Raw genomic sequence first — 17745 nt, 5'->3', positions numbered from 1 at the left:
AGGATTTTCACCAATAAGACTCTCTCATTTTCAGTATTTTTCTTCTTGGACCAGAGTGTTACCCCTAATATGAATTATCTCTCCTTTCTTGACTTGGTATCTCTCGAAAACTGATCGGAAGGTCTTTCTCTGGACTGTAACGTGAGCTTTTGGATAGGGTTAAAAAAGAAAGGATATCAAAGGCTCAAAACAATTCACATGGGTTCAAAATTACAACTTTCGGAATTAGATTTCTTACAACAACCACAACTTCTGCCCCAATTTCTTGCTTGGGAACTTTTGAATTTATATTTTGATGGGACCGAACCGTGAGGCTGCCTACGTAACCTTAAAATGAATCAGGTTAAACGTAGTTCATGTCATAGGGATTGCTTTGTTTTGGTGATTTTTCTTTTCTCTTTCTCTTTTCTTTTCTTTTCTTTCTTCCTTTTTCTCTTTTTGTTGTTTTGTTGTTTTTTCTTTCTTCTTTTTCTTCTTTTTTTTCTTCTCTTTTTTTTTCTCTTTTTTTTTTCTTCTTTCTTTTTTTATCAATTTTCATATTTTCTTTTCTCTCTTTTCTTTTACTTATCTTTTGCGCTTGCGTTTCTGATCGTTGCTACTTATTCCAAAAGAGGGGTACGAAAGGAAGTAAATAAGGCTCAAAGGGGGTAAAAAAGGATAAAGTGTTTAGATAGCAGAACAAAATGCCTTCATCATTCCAATCTTCAAAGCATGCAAACGGCACAATTAAACAAACCAAAGAAATCACACATAATATCTTTTGACTGCATTAGAATTGATAGCCATATCCACACATTTGCCTTCTACATCTGTTAAGTACAAAGCACCATTGGAAAACATTCTCACTCTCATTACCACGAACGTCTCCTGTCAATTTGGGCAAACTTGCCTTTAGCTTCAATCCGATGCGGCATGATGCATTTTAATAGGTTTTCTTTATGTTCTATCTGCCCCAGTTTCACACAATTCGGGCTTGAAGTGATCTCAATATGCCTTTACTTATTTCCCTCTAATGTTCCTATCATCTTCAAAATTGTTTCATTCATTGCTTCATGACTAAACTGACTTTTTAAGACCAGGTTAAGAGTTACGCATGCATGTCATGTTACTAGAGTCAACAGGAAAAGAACTATAAAAAAAGAAGGAACTAAACAAAAATGACTAAAAATAACAGAAAATAGAAAATTGCATTAGACAGATGATGGAAGGATTTGAACAACGAAACAAACTAACTAAACTGGGGTTACAAACATAGAACAAACCTAGAAAACACTAAACGGCCTACTATGACTAAACAAACTAGGCAAAATAAAAGGATAGAAGGGTTTGAGTCACAAGACAATATCCAGATTACAACCCTAAAATAACCCGGACAGCAGAAATGACAACAAAATAAACCACCAAAACTCCTCCCTGGCTAACCAAGAAAAGAGCGTCTTTCCAATCATCAAACTCAACATCTTAGCCACTGACTTCTGTATTAACAATAATAGGACCTTCACAAGTCTCCATCACATTGTTCTTAACAGATTGCCTTTGGGTTCCCTTTGCCTGCTCGTTCTTAGGATCAACCTCTGATAGCGCTGAAAGCTTCGCAGCACGTGGACCTCCGAGGATCCCAGAAGAATTCTCACATTCCTTTTAAAAATAAATCATACACACTATATGTGTCTCATTATGCACAGGTGACGGACTTTGGATAGTGTCTGTTGTATCTAGATTTTGCACGACAATGTCGCCTGCATCAATAAGCTTCTGAATCGCGTTCTTCAGATTCCAACACTTCTCTATGTGATGCCCCGGGGCATCTGAGCAATATGCGCACCTTTGAGAAGAATCAAACTTCTTTGGAAGATGGTTTGGCATTTTTATTTGGATCGGCTTCAACATGTCCAATTTCCTTAGCCTCTGGAACAGACTGGCATATGGATCTCCCAATGGAGTGAAGGTTTTCTTCTTCCTCAACCTCTCCTTATTAAATGCTTGATTGGGCGGGAAACCTTATCCAGGGGGGTTTTGGTAGGTTCGTGGGGGTGGATAGGCATTTTGTGGAGCTGGATACTAGGAAAGTGATGTACGACTTTGGGGGTTCTGTGGAGAGAGTAGCATTGGGGAGGGTCATCTGGTGCACAAGGATATCCACGGGGACGATATCAAGGCTGGAAGTGTTGAGCAGGAAGGCCCATCGGATCATCTTTTCTGTTTCTCTTTCTTCCACCCAAGCTTACTGGGATGTTCTGAATGTCTTTCAAACAACTCATGATTTTTCCTGACTTGATTCCCTCTTCTACTATCTCCCCTATTTTTAACACATTATTGAAAGGCTTTCCCAAGGCCAGAATTAAATGACTGAAGTAGGTGGGCCCCTAGGCTTGTAGGAAAAGCTCAACTATTTCTTCTTCACCAATCGGGGTATTGACTCGAGCATCTTGCTCCCTCCATCTGAGCCCAAACTCCCTAAGATTTCCTCTGACTTCTTTTCCATTTTAGATAGGGAGGAGCAGTCTGGGGTAACGCCTGATTTGTATTGAAAGTATCGAAAAATATCTTGATCCATGTCACCCAGTGTAGGCCATTTACCGACATCTTGACGATTATGCCATTCCAAAGCTGCCCCAGTCAAGCTCTCACTAAAATACGCCAACAACAAATCATCTTTCTCGCCAACACTTCTCATTTCACTGCAATAATCCCTTAAATGGGCTACCGGATCTCCACACCCATCATACAAGTTAAATTGTGGCACTTTAAATCCTGCGGGCAAGCGAACGTCAGGGGACACAGACAATTCTTTGTATGCCATGCTACCCTGGTCTCCCCTTCCTTGCTTATTCTTCAAGGATTGTCCTATGCCTTTCAACCTCCTGGGTATCCCATCTTTCCCTTCTCTTCCTGTGAACCTTTTATTTTCAACATGAGACTTATCCCGCGAGCCCTGTTTGTATAAGTAGGGAACTTTGTGGGCAACCTTTTAGGGGTAATATCGGGCATCATGAGTTTGGAGATAAACGGGTGGATCTGGAGAGTATGGAGGATCATTTGGCATTGTGTCCGGAGCTTGGGTAAGGGCGGCATCTAGGAAGCTAGGTGGTGGCGGGGGTGGTGCCTTCCCAGTCATCCCAAGCCTGATACATGTTTGCCATGTGTTGTCTCAACATCTTTACCTCTTTAACCAACCCATTGTCTTGTTCAACCAACTGCTTTCGGGACCCGGTATCAACCAACTCAGTTTTTTTGTTGTCTGCCATTGCCTTTTGACTTTATATTTTGGAGAGGAGTTACTACTTCGGGAACCACAAACCAAGCACCTTTCTGTACTGAATTGTCAACAACAAACTTGTTAGTGATTAAAGCTTAACAGATAGGCAACCGCTCATTTGGGGAATGAATGCACCTAAGCAGTTAACCGTTTCTATTATGCATTTGATCGGTTGCTTGCGTCATCCCGACTTTCCCTTATTTCCATTTGCAACTACTCTTTTTCTCTCTCCTCTTTTTCTTTTTTTTTTTCTTTTCCATTCTTGCCTTCCGTTGCTTGATTTCCCTTTGTTTTATTCTCTCATTTCCCTCTCTTGTTTTGCCATTGTTTCCTTCTCACGGTTTCTTATTTTCTCTCTTTTCCTTTTCTTTTCGCTCTTATTTTTCCTCTCTTTTTCTTTTCATCATCTTTTTTATCACTCTTTTTTTTTCTTTTGGTTATGGTCGAATCCTATGGAGATTGCCTACGTATCATGATCCCGCATGAATCAGACCGAGTGTAGTTCTGGGAAATATATGTAAAACTAAATGATAAACACATTTTGGGATATTCAAAATTTTCCATAATATAAAACAGTTTTGATTACAATGACTCGTCCTAAAAACTAACAGACTCGATAAGGGAAATTAACAGACCCTGGCTCAAACAAAACCAACAGACTCTGACAGAAAGGTGAAACAACAGACTCGAAAATAAACTAACAGACTCCAACAAAAGAAAGTACAGACTCGCAAATAGACTAACAGACTCCAATGAAAATCATGAATAGATTAATGCCTCAAATGCTCCTAGGGCCCGTGGGACATCATTCGGTCTCGCCACGGGCCTATATGCAAGATCCCTTTGAAGTCCCTGCAAGTTGCTCATTATCTTTCAGACAAATGTCATCAATGTTGCGAAGAAGGTGGTGCGATTCATATCCTCACATGCTTGGCATTTCACAACAATGTAGTCGGTGATGGTTCTGATCCTCTCTCGGATTCTACCCTTTTCCTGAAGCAAACGCCCGACCTGTTGATTCTGGGCTTCCAACACCTGGGTGTCATGGAGATGTTGATTTTGTAACTGTTCCATTTCTTCCTCCATCCGAGCCATCAAATCATAACAGTGTTCTATATCAACTTTAAAGTCCTTGGCCTGTTTGGCTGCCTTATTCTCGAGGGTAATTACTTTTCTTTTCAGGATGGTGATTGTCCCTTCATACTTTCTCTTCATTTGTTGCACAGACTGTGTCTGACCTTTTGCATTTTCAGCCAATTGAGCCCGGACTTTCGCTAGACTGGCCTCAGACTTTTCTAGGTCATCTTGACACTCAAGGGCTTTATTTATCAGACTGCTTATAAGCCTTTCATCCGGTCGGCTTCTTTCTAGGTTTCTAGCAGCTATTCTCATCTTCTGGATTTGAGCTTTGAGGGCTTCATTTCGTGAGTTAGTTTTTTATTTTTCCCCTCATCTGCGGTGGCTTGCAAACCATTTTCAAACTGAAGGTCCATGACTTGCCTTTCCATCCTGCTTATGGTGGTTCGGTACTCATTTTCTTTGGTCAACCAGTCCCATTGCACCTGTGCTTCGTCGGTAAATTGTTGGACATGGGGTTACTTTGCGGGCCTTTCGGGATCATGATGAACTCGTGATCTTTTACCATACCAAGCAGTGTAACTAGGCTCCACCTCGCCTCTGGATAGATCTCGTACTTGAGTTTTAGGCTCTAAGAATTTGCACTGATGCCAAATCCGACGTACTTTTTCTTCTAGAAAAGCGGCTTTTGGTTCCAACTCAATAACCTACCGACTCAAATCCTCATCGTGTGGGATGGTCTGGTATCGGCCTAACTGACGTAGAACTCAGTGCAGAGCATAAGGCTGCATACTACGGAGACCCATCAACAGCAGAAAATATACCTCAGCCGACATATAAATTACTTCACTGACTGAGAGCCACCCGAATGTCCATTCGATCTTATTTACAGTCAAAAATCTCAAATGCGCATGCCATGCTTCCGTACCATCGGGGAACTCATAACCCTCTACCCGCTTTTCATGTTTTTCAATGCACTCGAGGCCAGTCATACCACAATTCAAGTATCTGGGACGGTGGCAAAGGTGTTCCTCTATCCATAATTGTACCAGCATATTGCACCCTTCAAAGAACTTTCCCCCTTCTCGACAAAGGGTCAGAGCTCGGTAAATTTCTGCCAAAATCATCGGCACTATGGTCCCATTTACCTTTTTCATCATAAGGTCGGCTATCCCCATGAGTCCTAACTCTATGTTCCCGTCTTTTTTGGGGCAAATCAAAGTACCCTGGAATGCCATTATAAAAGCTAATCCTCTCCGAGCTTCCCACTTATCTTGTTTTCCCGCGTGAGTAAGACCGGTATTTGGCATCTCGAAGCCACGGGGATTCCCGTAACGTCGGTATAAAAAGTAGAAGGTACAAAATCCTTTGGCCAAATTTCCGTCTCGGATGTCCCGACTGGTGCTTAACAAGTCCAAAAATTTGTGAGGGATTACTGTTCTCGGTTCTACCGGGTATTGATTTCGAAGATTCCCATCAAAACCGATGTAGCCTGCTATCTCTTCCAATGTAGGAGTTAACTCGAAATCAGCAAAGTGGAATATATTATATGTTGGGTCCCAAAATGGTATCAAGGCCTCAATTATGTCCTTTCTCGGCTTAACCTTCAAGAGACCGACAAGACCACCCAACGCTTTTGTTACAACTTTTCTACTATTGTCCTCTAAATCATGCCACCACATATGTAGCTCCAACGGGATCTCCTCACAGACTGAGAAAGGTTCATTTTGAATTGTGCTCATCCTGCACATTTATTAAGGTGATTTTAATTAAAAGAAAACTATGATTCATTTTTACTCAAGAAACATGACCATTTCTTTTCAAAATTTTCACAAAAATATCTGGCTTTACCAATATGGCCTTTCAGCATTTTGAAAACGAAGATTTTAAGGCTGTGTTCGCTAACCGGAAAAAACCTTGAAAAATGACCAAAGGTGGCTATTCTTGCAAAAATAGCCTTCCGGCGCCTTTTTGGGGACATTCAGCTATTTTAGACAAGAATGACATCACCTCACTTATTTGCAATAAAATTAAAATTTTTGTTCTTTTGGGCTATTTTTGCAAAAAGGAAGTTGGACCCGATGGGGGTTGCCTACGTATCTCACACCCTGTGAGAGTCAAACTTCCGTAGTTCGGAAAAATAAAATAAAACCAACTATTTTTCAAAACATAACCCTTTCTTTCTTTTTTTTCATTTTCTCAAAAAAATTCGGCAGAGTTTCAGTACCATTTGGACATTGGTTTTTCCAAAACAAGTGACTTAACTCACTTAACCCTCACATTGCTATTCTCTTTTTTCCAACTTTCTCCCATTATTCAAAAGCCGATCAGCATGAAAATCCAAATCAAATAAATGCACAGGTAGCAAGTAAGATGCATCAGGATGGTCTTTTCATTTTTGGTACACCTGTCCTAGACAGACCTAACCCCTATGTTGAGTCTCCAAAGTCAAATGCACGTGATGCAAGCAAACGTTCCTACTAGGGATCCAACATGAGGTCTTGTTATACTAGATTTAAAACTTGGGTTTATTGTTCTAGACCTGGCTTACCCGAGCGAACAACTCGGGCCGAGGGAGGAAGCGTACCGGGAATACAGAAGCTTCGCCGGCTTTGCAACTTGTCTGAATCTCATTCTAAAATTGGGATATGACTCTAACAGAAGAGAAGTCACACGAAGTGCACACTTCCCAGATGATTTAGAAGATTCAAAGAGAGGAGGGTTTCGTAACAATTTTATATACAGTCCAAACAATATCAAAGCGGTAAAAAGTGGCAATTAGCACATTAGGCTCAAATATATAAAAATTAGATAACAAATAAAGCCAACTATAACAGATATTATAAGCTCGAATTCTGAACCCTGAACCAGAGATTCTGGGTTTGATCCCCAGCAGAGTCGCCAGAGCTGTCACACCTCCTTTTTACTTACACCATCGGAAGGGTATAAGGGAGTTTTTTCCAACTTAAAGTGACAATTGAAACAGGATTATTTTATTTAGGAATCAAAGTCGCCACTTGGGATAATTTATGGTGTCCCAAGTCACCGGTTCAAATCCAGAATCGAGGAAAAGATTGACTCTGCTTTACAGTCCGCGAACACAGAAATCCGGGTAAGGAATTCTGTTAACCCAGGAGAAGGTGTTAGGCATTCCCAGGTTCCGTGGTTCTAGCATGGTCGCTCAACTGTTACAATTGACCTATTATCTGATTTTAATACATGTTTTACCCTATGGTATATTTTAACTTTCTAACCGCTTTTAATTATTTTAAGGAAATTTTCAACGTCATCTAAAACACGTCTTTGGATCACGCCACATGAAATGCACCCGCAGTCCGAGACATATTTTATTTAACGTTGTTAGGATTTGGATTTGGATCACATGAAATGCACACCCGAGTTTAGGAAAGTAATTTTAAAATAGCACGCCTAAAGCAACTATGCACTTTCAACTTTGCGAGGGCCATGGAAAATACAACTAATGGCACACCTCGATTTCTAAAGGATTAAAATTAATTAAGCGAGGGCTATGAATTTAGGAGTTTTATTTGGCATGGCACACCTCGATTCAAAAAGATTTCTAGATTTAATTTATGAGGGCCATAGCTATTTATGTTGTCTAATATGGCTCACCTCCACTATTTGAAAGCCCAATTAATCAGTTCGAGGAGGCTTGCGGAACTTTTAATTAACTAGCAAATACCAAACTAAAAGGGCAATTAAATCAAAACCAATTTTAACAAATAGCCAAGAATCCAATCCATTCCTACTGCTTTCGAGTTTGGACCCAGTGAGTCCAATTCTCAAAGGAAGGCAGACGGTCAAGTACCTATAGTGACATTGAGTCTAAAAGCATCTACCATTGGACCAACTCTAGCCCAAGTTTTCAGAACCAACCATTGCTAACCATTTAAAAGCAAATCGACCAAAAGGGCTATGGACATGTAATTGGAACAACTTTTGGACTTGGTCGCTTAAGCTTAAAGTAACTAAGCTTACAATTCTGAAATTCAAAGGATTCCCAAATCTAGCAATTGTTCAACCAACATAATTACTCAGATTCGAATTTACTCAAACCTATGCCTAGAACATGCAATCGACAAAAGAGATCCAATGGAATCATTCAGCATAGCAAATGAAAAGTTAAACATCAACCTATGACTTAGCAAGATTATAAAACATCACATGCAATCATGAACATTATTCAGCTAGCTTGGTATTTTGGATAACTTCAAATAGAACCTATACTAAACAGTGTTAATCTCAACAAACATCTAAAGTTCAAGCAAGCTAATCAATACTCCACCATAATGGCCCTTTAGAGCCCTTTGTACAAATCTGAATTCAGATTTCATGCCAACCATCAATAATTTAAAACATATGACTTGTTTAACATTGCAAGTGAACTTTAACCTGAACAGAAATGAATTAACTACGATGAAAGCCAAGACTAATTTTGAAGGTTTCAGAAATGTAAAAACAAACATCTAAGAAACAAATGTTCTTTGTATATCAAACTTCAAGCAACAAACTTGTGCTTCTCCATTTCATATGTCAAGGAGATGAACAATACCTGGGAATAAAAGAAACAAAGAAGTAAGGTTCAGCAGAAGGAAAAGCAGCAGAAACCAACTTTAAACCCAACAATAGAACAATATAAACCACAGCAAAATCCAAACCAGACTTCAACCAACTCGGAGTTTAATCCATTTTGAACCAGAATGCAAAAACTGTGAATCTTAGTGATCTAAACTAGACTACTAGGACCAAAAGAACCAAAATCCAAGTAGAATTGTTAGTAGTTTTCCAGAAAAATACCAGGGATTCAAAGTTATTTTCAGAATTTCTTCAGGACTAGCAGCCGTTTCAGTTTCTGAATTTTTCTCTCTTCAATCCCTGCCTTGAAAGGCAAGAAAATATGCCTTTATAGGCAAGTAAATAGGGCATCATTCCGGAAAATTAGATTTGTACCTTAATCCCTCTCCAATTCTCATTTTAGCTTATTAGCCCTTATCCAACTTTCCTTTTTGTTTAACTACCCCTAGTTCAAATTTCAGTTTATTAGGCAGTCGCCCTCCCCACCTTCCTAGAAGTTTCCCAATTCTGTTACTCATAGATTCCCTTCCCCAATTTCCTAAACTACCCCTCGAGCCCTGGTTATTTACCCTCCCAGCCAAACAGACCCTGGGTCCAAATGACACAAGTGAATGGGTCTGAACTAGACCCAATTCCTTTTGGGCTTAATTTTAAACCTCAATCTTAAATGGGTCTAATATGACGTTTCAAAAGAGAGGCCTGAAATTGCTTTACTCCTTTTTTTTTATTACTGTTAAGACAGAACACAAATGAAATAATCAACAAAAGAAAACTTCACCTATTCAACTATATCATAACATGCAAGCAGAAAAGATTTGAACAAAAATAAAAACAAATAATCCAGACAAGATGAGGTGAGAAGACGAAGACTAAGACTTAAAATAAAACAAAAGAAGAAAAGAAAAAAAAATGAAAGAAGGAAAGGAGAGGTAAAAATACCTAAGGAAACAGCCCGAACGAACCTTGAACTTTGACCTTTGAACTTTCGATTGTTTGACCGAAATAGGCCTCAATCGTGTGTTCTCAAGCGAATACACACAACTGAAGCCAATTTCGACCTCAAATCTTCAAACACTCGATGATTCAGATTTTTGGGATTTAGGGTTCTTCTCTTCAAATCAAGATTCGAGAAGTTCCCAGGGGATTCAAAAGGAACTGGTTTGAGATTTGGGAAGAGGGGGTCGAGGGGGCTCTATGGTGTTAATTTTGTGAGGATTGGGGCTGTTTAGGGCCGCGCCGCCAGGCTTCTAGGTTGTGGAGAAAAGGGGCGGCATGTAGGGTTTTCCGTCTCTAAGGGAGTAAATGGGAGAAATGAGTGATGGGGGAGGGGGAATTTCGGATAGATATATATCAAGTGGTCCTCACTTCTGAGTCGTTGGGTTGTATAATCTCGACGGCTCAGATTAAGCTTAAACTAAACGGGGTCATTTGGTTAGGGGGATGGGTTGGACCGGTTTGGATGGGTATGGGCTGAGTTTAACGGGTTTCAGGGGGAAAGGAATTTGGCTGGTGTAGGACTCTAAACACTTGGCCCAAATCTGATTACTTCATTCTTTTTCTTTATCCTATTTCAAATCAATTTTCCAAAAAATTCTTTTTTTTTCCAAAATTAAAATAAAATCTAAATTAAATCCTAAAACCTAATTAACCAAAAAAAATACTAATTAAATCTAAATGATAATTATCACAATTAATTAAAAGACAAATTAAAAGAAAACTATTCCAAACAAAAGTTACCCATGAAAGGTGCAAATTAAACTATTTTTGTGATTTTCCCTTCTTTTTTTTAATAAAATAACTTAATTACTAATTAATTCTTAAAATGCAAAGTTATATCCTAAATGTAAATGCAACCTATATTTTTGTATTTTTCATTAATTTAAATAAAAATAAACACGCACAAACAAATGCAAACAATTGACAGAAAATGTTCCAAAAAATCCACAAAATTGCAAACAATAGAAAAATTATTTTGTTTTGCATTTATGAGAGTAATTCTTATAGGGCAAAAATCACGTGCTCACAGCGGTCTGCATAACTCTTTTGCCTGGACTGAGCTGTACGAAGCCTATCCTAAATAATCCTGACCTTGTCCAAAGCCTCCTAAACCAGATCCGTACCCAACTATCGAGCCTCTCTCGGCTCAAACCATCTAACCGGAGATCGACACCGCCTACCATATAAAGCCTCACAAGGAGCCATCTGGATACTCGACTGGTAACTGTTGTAGGAAAACTCTGCTAAAAGCAAAAACTGATCCCGCGAGCCTCCAAAGTCAATGAGAACAATAATAATAATAACAATAAACTAATAAAACTAAAACAAATCAAAAAAAAAAGAAAAAGGGATAAGAAATTTAAAACAAAAGGGCTGAAGTCCATAGCAAACAACATCTGCCCAACTTTTAAAAGGGTTAGGGGAAGGGGACGAAGCAGAAGCTTTAGAAACGAAACAAAAAAAGCAGAGAAGGAAAGAAAGAGAAAAGAAGAAAAGAGAGGAAGAAGAAGAAAGCTTTGGACAAAGGCTTTAAGAAGAACTGGAGCTTCAAATTGAATACTTCGGCTCAAGAGGTTAACCTTCTTCTTATTAGTTGAATTATTTCTCTACATCTACGTGATTTCATGTAGTACAAAAGAATTCCATATCAGTTTTTTATAAATAAATAAATAATTAATTACTATAGACAGTAAGACTATAAAGGTTTTGTTTAACTACTGATATGTCTAATTTTGGAGAAATAAAGTATACTAAATAGTTTAGACCATAATTTGTGTTTTCATAACTTGCATGGTTTATATATGATTTTAAAAAAAATGTGTTACCGATGCTTTAAAATTGTATGTGGGACAAGTCCTTTACTTCATATGGTACCGAACAGTGTACTCTAGATGTTTACTAATTAAATTAAATATTTTCATCGTTACTAGATATGTTTTACCGTTACTTGAGATGTAACAGTTATTTAAAATGTTCTCACTATTACTAGACATGTTTTACTGTTACCCGAGACATGATTACCGTTACTGAAATGAAACTACAAGATTTGATAAGCAATTATATGCCCTTTATTATTTTGAAAATGCTTTGTACGAGTATTTACTGTTTACAAGAAAGAGTATTAATGGGAGTAGACATTAAGGATACCATAGCTAACAGCGGGTTCGAGACCCGGTGCACCTTGTAATAACCGATTGCCGTTATAGCCCTCACTAATGGGAAGGTAGAACTAGCATACTGTTACCGATTTCCCTCGAGTAGGGACTACCGTTATATTTGACTTCTTGCGAAGAATTCCACAGTTATACCGATTACATGATCCATTCATTGAAACTTCCCAAATGTGAATATTAATATTATACAGTGGTTATCGAACTTATTACTGAATTTTTAATTGTATTATACTACAAGAAAAACATGATGAGACTGAAAATTATTTATTGTTTCTGAAAGGGCATTTTTATATTATTTTCTGTTTGATATACTAGCATGTTTTCTGACTTGTCCCTAATAAAAGCGGTTGTGGTTAAGTGTTATTACTCACTGAGCTAGCGACTCACTCCCCGCTAATTTTTTTTATAGAGACAGCAGTTGACGCTGGCGAGGATTTCGTTAATTAGAGCGCACAGGTTGATTGTTCTTGGTGAGCCTCGCGCTTGTTCGCGTGGACAGAAATTTTATTTATACTTATGGTCTTTTTTTGAATTCTTTGAGTCGCTCCATAGTCATTCTTTTAGAGTCTTGAGTATTCTTTTGTTATTATAGACTTATAATGAGTATTGTACTTTCTTATCGAAATTAGAGATAAATTAGTATTTCTAGTTGTTAGTGGGTTGATTAGTAATGGTGGAGACTTGTGTTTGGTTAATTGATAAGTTGTGAACTGTTTGGTTTGATATTAGGATGGTTGATTGTTAATTTTTAGACAAGAAAATTTTTGGGATAGTCCAAAAATAGGAGAAACTCTGTCCGATTTTCTGTAAAATACTGATGAGGCTTACTTGGGAGCACTTGCTCCTATGCGTCGGTCACGATCCTAAATTGGGCCGTGACAAAGTTGGCATCAGAGCTTAGGCTTTACGTCTCAAGTCATGGAGAAATGTTTAGTAGAATCTTGTTCATGGGTATGTAGGCACCCATACTTATGATCTTAAGGCTACTGAACATCTACGAATGTTTTCCCTTCTTTCATTCTTTGATAGTGCGTTGAGATAATTTGTGATTGACTTTGGAATATTTATTTCGTAGATGGCTAGGACACACACACTGTCATCTGCTGGACGTGGTTCTACCGAGGTGGCGGTCAAGTTGGGATTCATCAAACTAGAAGACAGGCTGCTCCTCAACCTGAAGTTAGGAACATGGGTCAACCCAAATCTGCTATGCCAGATCAAGTGCAAGGGCAGGGAGTTCAAGATGCTCCACCACCAGTGCCAACTGTTGTACCTACTGTTGCCTTACTTGCAGACGCAGTGGCAAGGTTATTGAACATGTTAGAGGTATTGGTGCCTACTCAGTGTGGAAGTTCAGCTCCTTAGGTTACTTTACAGGCACAAGCACCTGCACAGACTCACACTTTCGGGAATAAGGAGGTATCCTTGCAAGAGTTCCTGAAATTGAAATCACTAAAATTTACAGGTTCCGATAATTCAACAAATCCTCAAAGTTTCTTGGATGGGACACTCAAGGCATTATATGCTCTAAGATGTTCTAGTAAGAGAACCGTGGAGCTCGTAGCATACAAACTAGAGGATATCACCAATACATGGTATGAAACTGTGTTGCTAGGAAGGCCAGCAGGAGCAATGCCCCTGACATGGGACGAGTTCACTAAATTTTTCAAGAATTATTTTCTTCCAGATAGCCTGATGCAAAAATATGCTAAAGACTTTAAGAGATTGGTTCAGACTCCAGATATAGATGTGTTAACATATAACACTAAGTTTTGTAAGTTGGCTATATATGCTCCTTACTTAGTGCCTACCGAAGAAGCTCAAGTTCAGAGGTTTGTTGATGGATTGGTTGGTCATCTATACACTGCAGTAGACCCATAGATGAAGACTTTATCCTATTCTGATGCAGTCAACCTTGCCAAAAAGATTGAAATCACGGGACGTGTTGAGCGTGCAGCTAGTGACTTACGTAAGAAGGCCAAGATAGGAGGCGCTTTCAGTGGCGGTTTTAGTGAAAATCGAAGACCAGGAAATCAGGGACAACAATAATAGGGTTCTCAGATAGGGACACACTTGTCTTCACAGTCCACATTACAGACATGGTACTATGGGACCATCAGCATCTGGACATCGTAATTCTGGGTAGATATATGACACTACTCCAATCTGCCAGACCTGTGGTAGATGATATTTGGGCCAATGTCTTGTTCTAACTGGAGAGTTCTTTCGGTGTGTCTAGTTGGGACATCACTTGAGGGATTACCCTCAACCTCTAAGAAATTTCAACTAGGCTTCTATTCAGTCAGTTGCACCAACCCAGACTACTCATAATACTCCAGGTGCTACAGGTACAGAAAATAGAGGTCGAGGTGTTGTAGACCGTGCAACTGTGAATCAAGGACAAGGGAATGCTGGTAGAGGTCAGGCAAGAGTTTTTACATTTACTAGACAGGATGCTCAGGCCTCAATTGCTGTGGTTACATGTATTCTTTCTGTCTGTTCATTTGATGCACTTGCGTTGATTGATCCGGGATCTACTCACTCCTCTATGTCCTCATACTTTTCTTTAAGATTTAATAGACAACCTGAGCTATTGAATGATCCTTTTCTAGTTGTTACTCATGTTGGAGAGTCTCTATTAGCTGAATACGTGTATTGTGCTTGTCAGATTCGGGTTGAGGGTAGAGATACTATAGCTGACCTTATTGTATTTGATATGATTGACTTTGACATGCTGATGGGAATGGATTGGTTATCTTCTTTCTATGTTATGGTCGATTGTCATGCAAATATAGTTAAGTTTGAGATACCAAATAAACCCAGTTTTATTCTAAAAGGGAGTTAGGTTCCAGAGATTTGCAAAGTTGTATCTTTTATGAAAGCTCAACGAATTCTGAAGAAAGGTTGCTTGGGTCTCTTAGCTATTGTAAACGACACAAGAAAGGAAACAATTAGTATAGAAAACGTACCAGTAGTGAGAGAATTTTCTGATGTGTTTCCTGAGGATTTACCAGGACTGCCTTCAGCACGAGAAATAGACTTTGGTATTGATTTGCCACTTGACACACAGCCCATATCAATACCTCTATAACGAATGGCACCAGCAGAGTTGAGGGAGCTAAACTAATAGTTACAAGATTTGCTAGATAAGGGTTTTATGAGACCTAGTGTATCATCAGTGCTGTTCGTAAAGAAGAAAGATGGATCCTTAAGAATGTGCATTAACTACATGCAGTTGAACAAGATGACAATACACAATAAATATCCTTTGCCTCGTATAGATGACATGTTTGATCAGTTACAAGGAGTTTCCTACTTTTCAAAGATTGACCTCCGTTCTGGTTATCATCATCTTAGAATCAAAGATGAAGATATTTCTAAGACTGCTTTCAGAACTCGATACAGGCACTATGAGTTTCTTGTGATGCCTTTCGGACTGACTAATTCTCCAACTGCATTCATGGATTTAATGAATAGGGTGCTCAAGCTGTTTCTAGATAGATTTGTAATAGTATTTATTGATGATATCCTGATATATTCTCGTAGCCAAGAAGAACACGAGGATCATCTCAAGACTGTGTTGTAGACATTGCGAGAACATTGACTTTATTTTAACTTCTCGAAGTATGAATTTTGGCTAGATTCGGTAGTATTTCTGGGGTATGGGGTATCTAAAGATGGAATTATGGTAGATTCTAAGAAGATAGAAGCTGTGAAGAAATGACCTAGGCCTACTTCTCCTATAGAGATTTGCAGTTTTTTAGGCTTAGCAGGCTATTACAGGCATTTTGTGCAATATTTCTTCAGAATAGTAGCGCCACTGACTAAGCTAACACAGAAAAATGCAAAGTTTCAGTGGGCGGAGGAATGTGAACAGAGCTTTCAAAAACTCAAAACATGTTTGACAACTGCACCGATATTAGCCTTACCATTAGGTTCGGGAGGATTTATAGTATTTTGTGACTCCTCGAGGGTGGGATTAGGATGTGTTCTCATGAAAAATAGCCACGTTATAGCTTATGCTTCGAGACAATTGAAAAATCACGAGCAAAACTATCCTACACATGATTTGGAGATGGCTGCAATAGTGTTTGCTCTAAAAATTTGGAGGAATTACCTATATAGCGAAACTTGTGAGATTTATACTGACCATAAAAGTCTGAAGTACATCTTCCAGTAGAGTGTGATGACCCAAAAGGTCATCACTTGTTTTATAAATAAATTCTATGTTTCGAGGCCTTTAGAACCTCTTTTGGCATTACCTCAATTTACGTGCACAGTCCGGGAGCGTAGCCGGAAAGCCATTATGTGAAACACTGTGAAAAATGATGAATTTTGACTTTAAAACGGATTTAAGTAGACTTCGGTCAATGTTTTGGGTAAACGGACCTGGACCTGTGATTTGATAGTCCCGGAGGGTCCGTAGGAAAATATGGGACTTGGGCGTATATCCGAAATCGAATTCTGAGGTCTCAAGCCCGAGAAATGAATTTTTTAAAGAAAATTATTTTATGTAATTTTTATGAGTTTTGGAAATGAAACGTGTTTAAAACTTGATGTTATGGGCCCGTATTTTAGTTCAGGAGCCCGGTATAGGTCTTATATGTGGTTTAAGATGAGTCTGTGAAATTTGGTAAGAAACAAAAGTCGTTTGAGGTGATTCGGACCCGTAGTTGTGAAAATTGATACTTTGAAAGTTTTGAGATTTTTCTTAGATTTCTCTGCTAAATTCGTTGTTTAAGAGGTTATTTTGGCGATTTGATCGCATGGTTAAGTTCATATGATGTTTTTGAGTTAGTATGCATATTTGGTTTGGAGCCCCTCGGGCTCGGGTGAGTTTCGGAAGGTTTTGAACTTTGGAAAAATTGCAGGTTTTTGCTGTCTCACTGCACAGAGGTTTTGTTCTTCGCGTACAAGTGGTACACTCGTGAATGCGTAAGGCAATTTCCTCAAGTGCCAGTTTGCTCTTCACGAACGCGGAGCTTGGGATGCGAACGTGAGGCTGTGGGGCGAGTACCCTTCGTGAACGCGTCCAGGCATTCGCGAACGCATAAGGTTAAAGCCCTGGGGGAGGGGTTTCACAAATGTTCTACGCGAACGTGGCCGTCTGACCGCGAAGGCGGCCGTCTGACCGCGAACGCGAAGGCTCCAGGAGTTGAAGCTCCACAAATGCGAAGGTCAGCTAGGCCTAACCCATCGCGAACACGACAGGCCTATCGCGAACGCTATGAAGGCCTGCCCAGTGATTTTTAAACAGTAACAGAACATACGGGATTTCATAAAAATTTCATAACATCTTCTTCCAAACTCCAAATTGGGCGATTTTTTAAAGAGAACTTCACTACAAATCTATAGGTATGTAATCTTAGACTCATTTTCTTCAATTTCCATTAACACCCATTAGATTTCTAGGCCTAAATCATGTTCTTAGGGGTAGAAAATTAGGATTTGGTTAGAGTTAGGGCTTTTGTATAATTGAGATTTAGACCTCATTTTGGGGTCGGATTTTTGAACTAATTACATATTCTGGCTCGTGGGTGAATGGGTGATCGGGGTTTGGTCCGAACCTCGTGTTTTGACTAAGCGGTCCCGGGGTCGATTTTTGACTTTTTGGGAAGAATGATAGGAAATCTATAATTAAGC

The 17745-nt window shown here is 39.1% G+C and overlaps 1 protein-coding gene across 1 annotated transcript; it reads left to right on the top strand.

Moving 5' to 3' along the window:
• The first annotated feature begins 14201 nt into the window (after positions 1-14201).
• Positions 14202-14947, top strand: LOC138880846 (uncharacterized). Its single transcript, XM_070161025.1, has 2 exons — positions 14202-14282; positions 14393-14947. Exons 1-2 carry the CDS (start codon positions 14202-14204, stop codon positions 14945-14947), a joined length of 636 nt encoding a protein of 211 aa, XP_070017126.1.
• Positions 14948-17745: the final 2798 nt, after the last annotated feature.

This window comes from Nicotiana sylvestris, chromosome 11 (genome assembly GCF_000393655.2).
Source record: "Nicotiana sylvestris chromosome 11, ASM39365v2, whole genome shotgun sequence".
In the NCBI taxonomy this organism is placed as follows: domain Eukaryota; kingdom Viridiplantae; phylum Streptophyta; class Magnoliopsida; order Solanales; family Solanaceae; genus Nicotiana; species Nicotiana sylvestris.
Note: the sequence above shows the minus strand (reverse complement) of the source record. Positions and strands in the feature narration are given on the sequence as shown.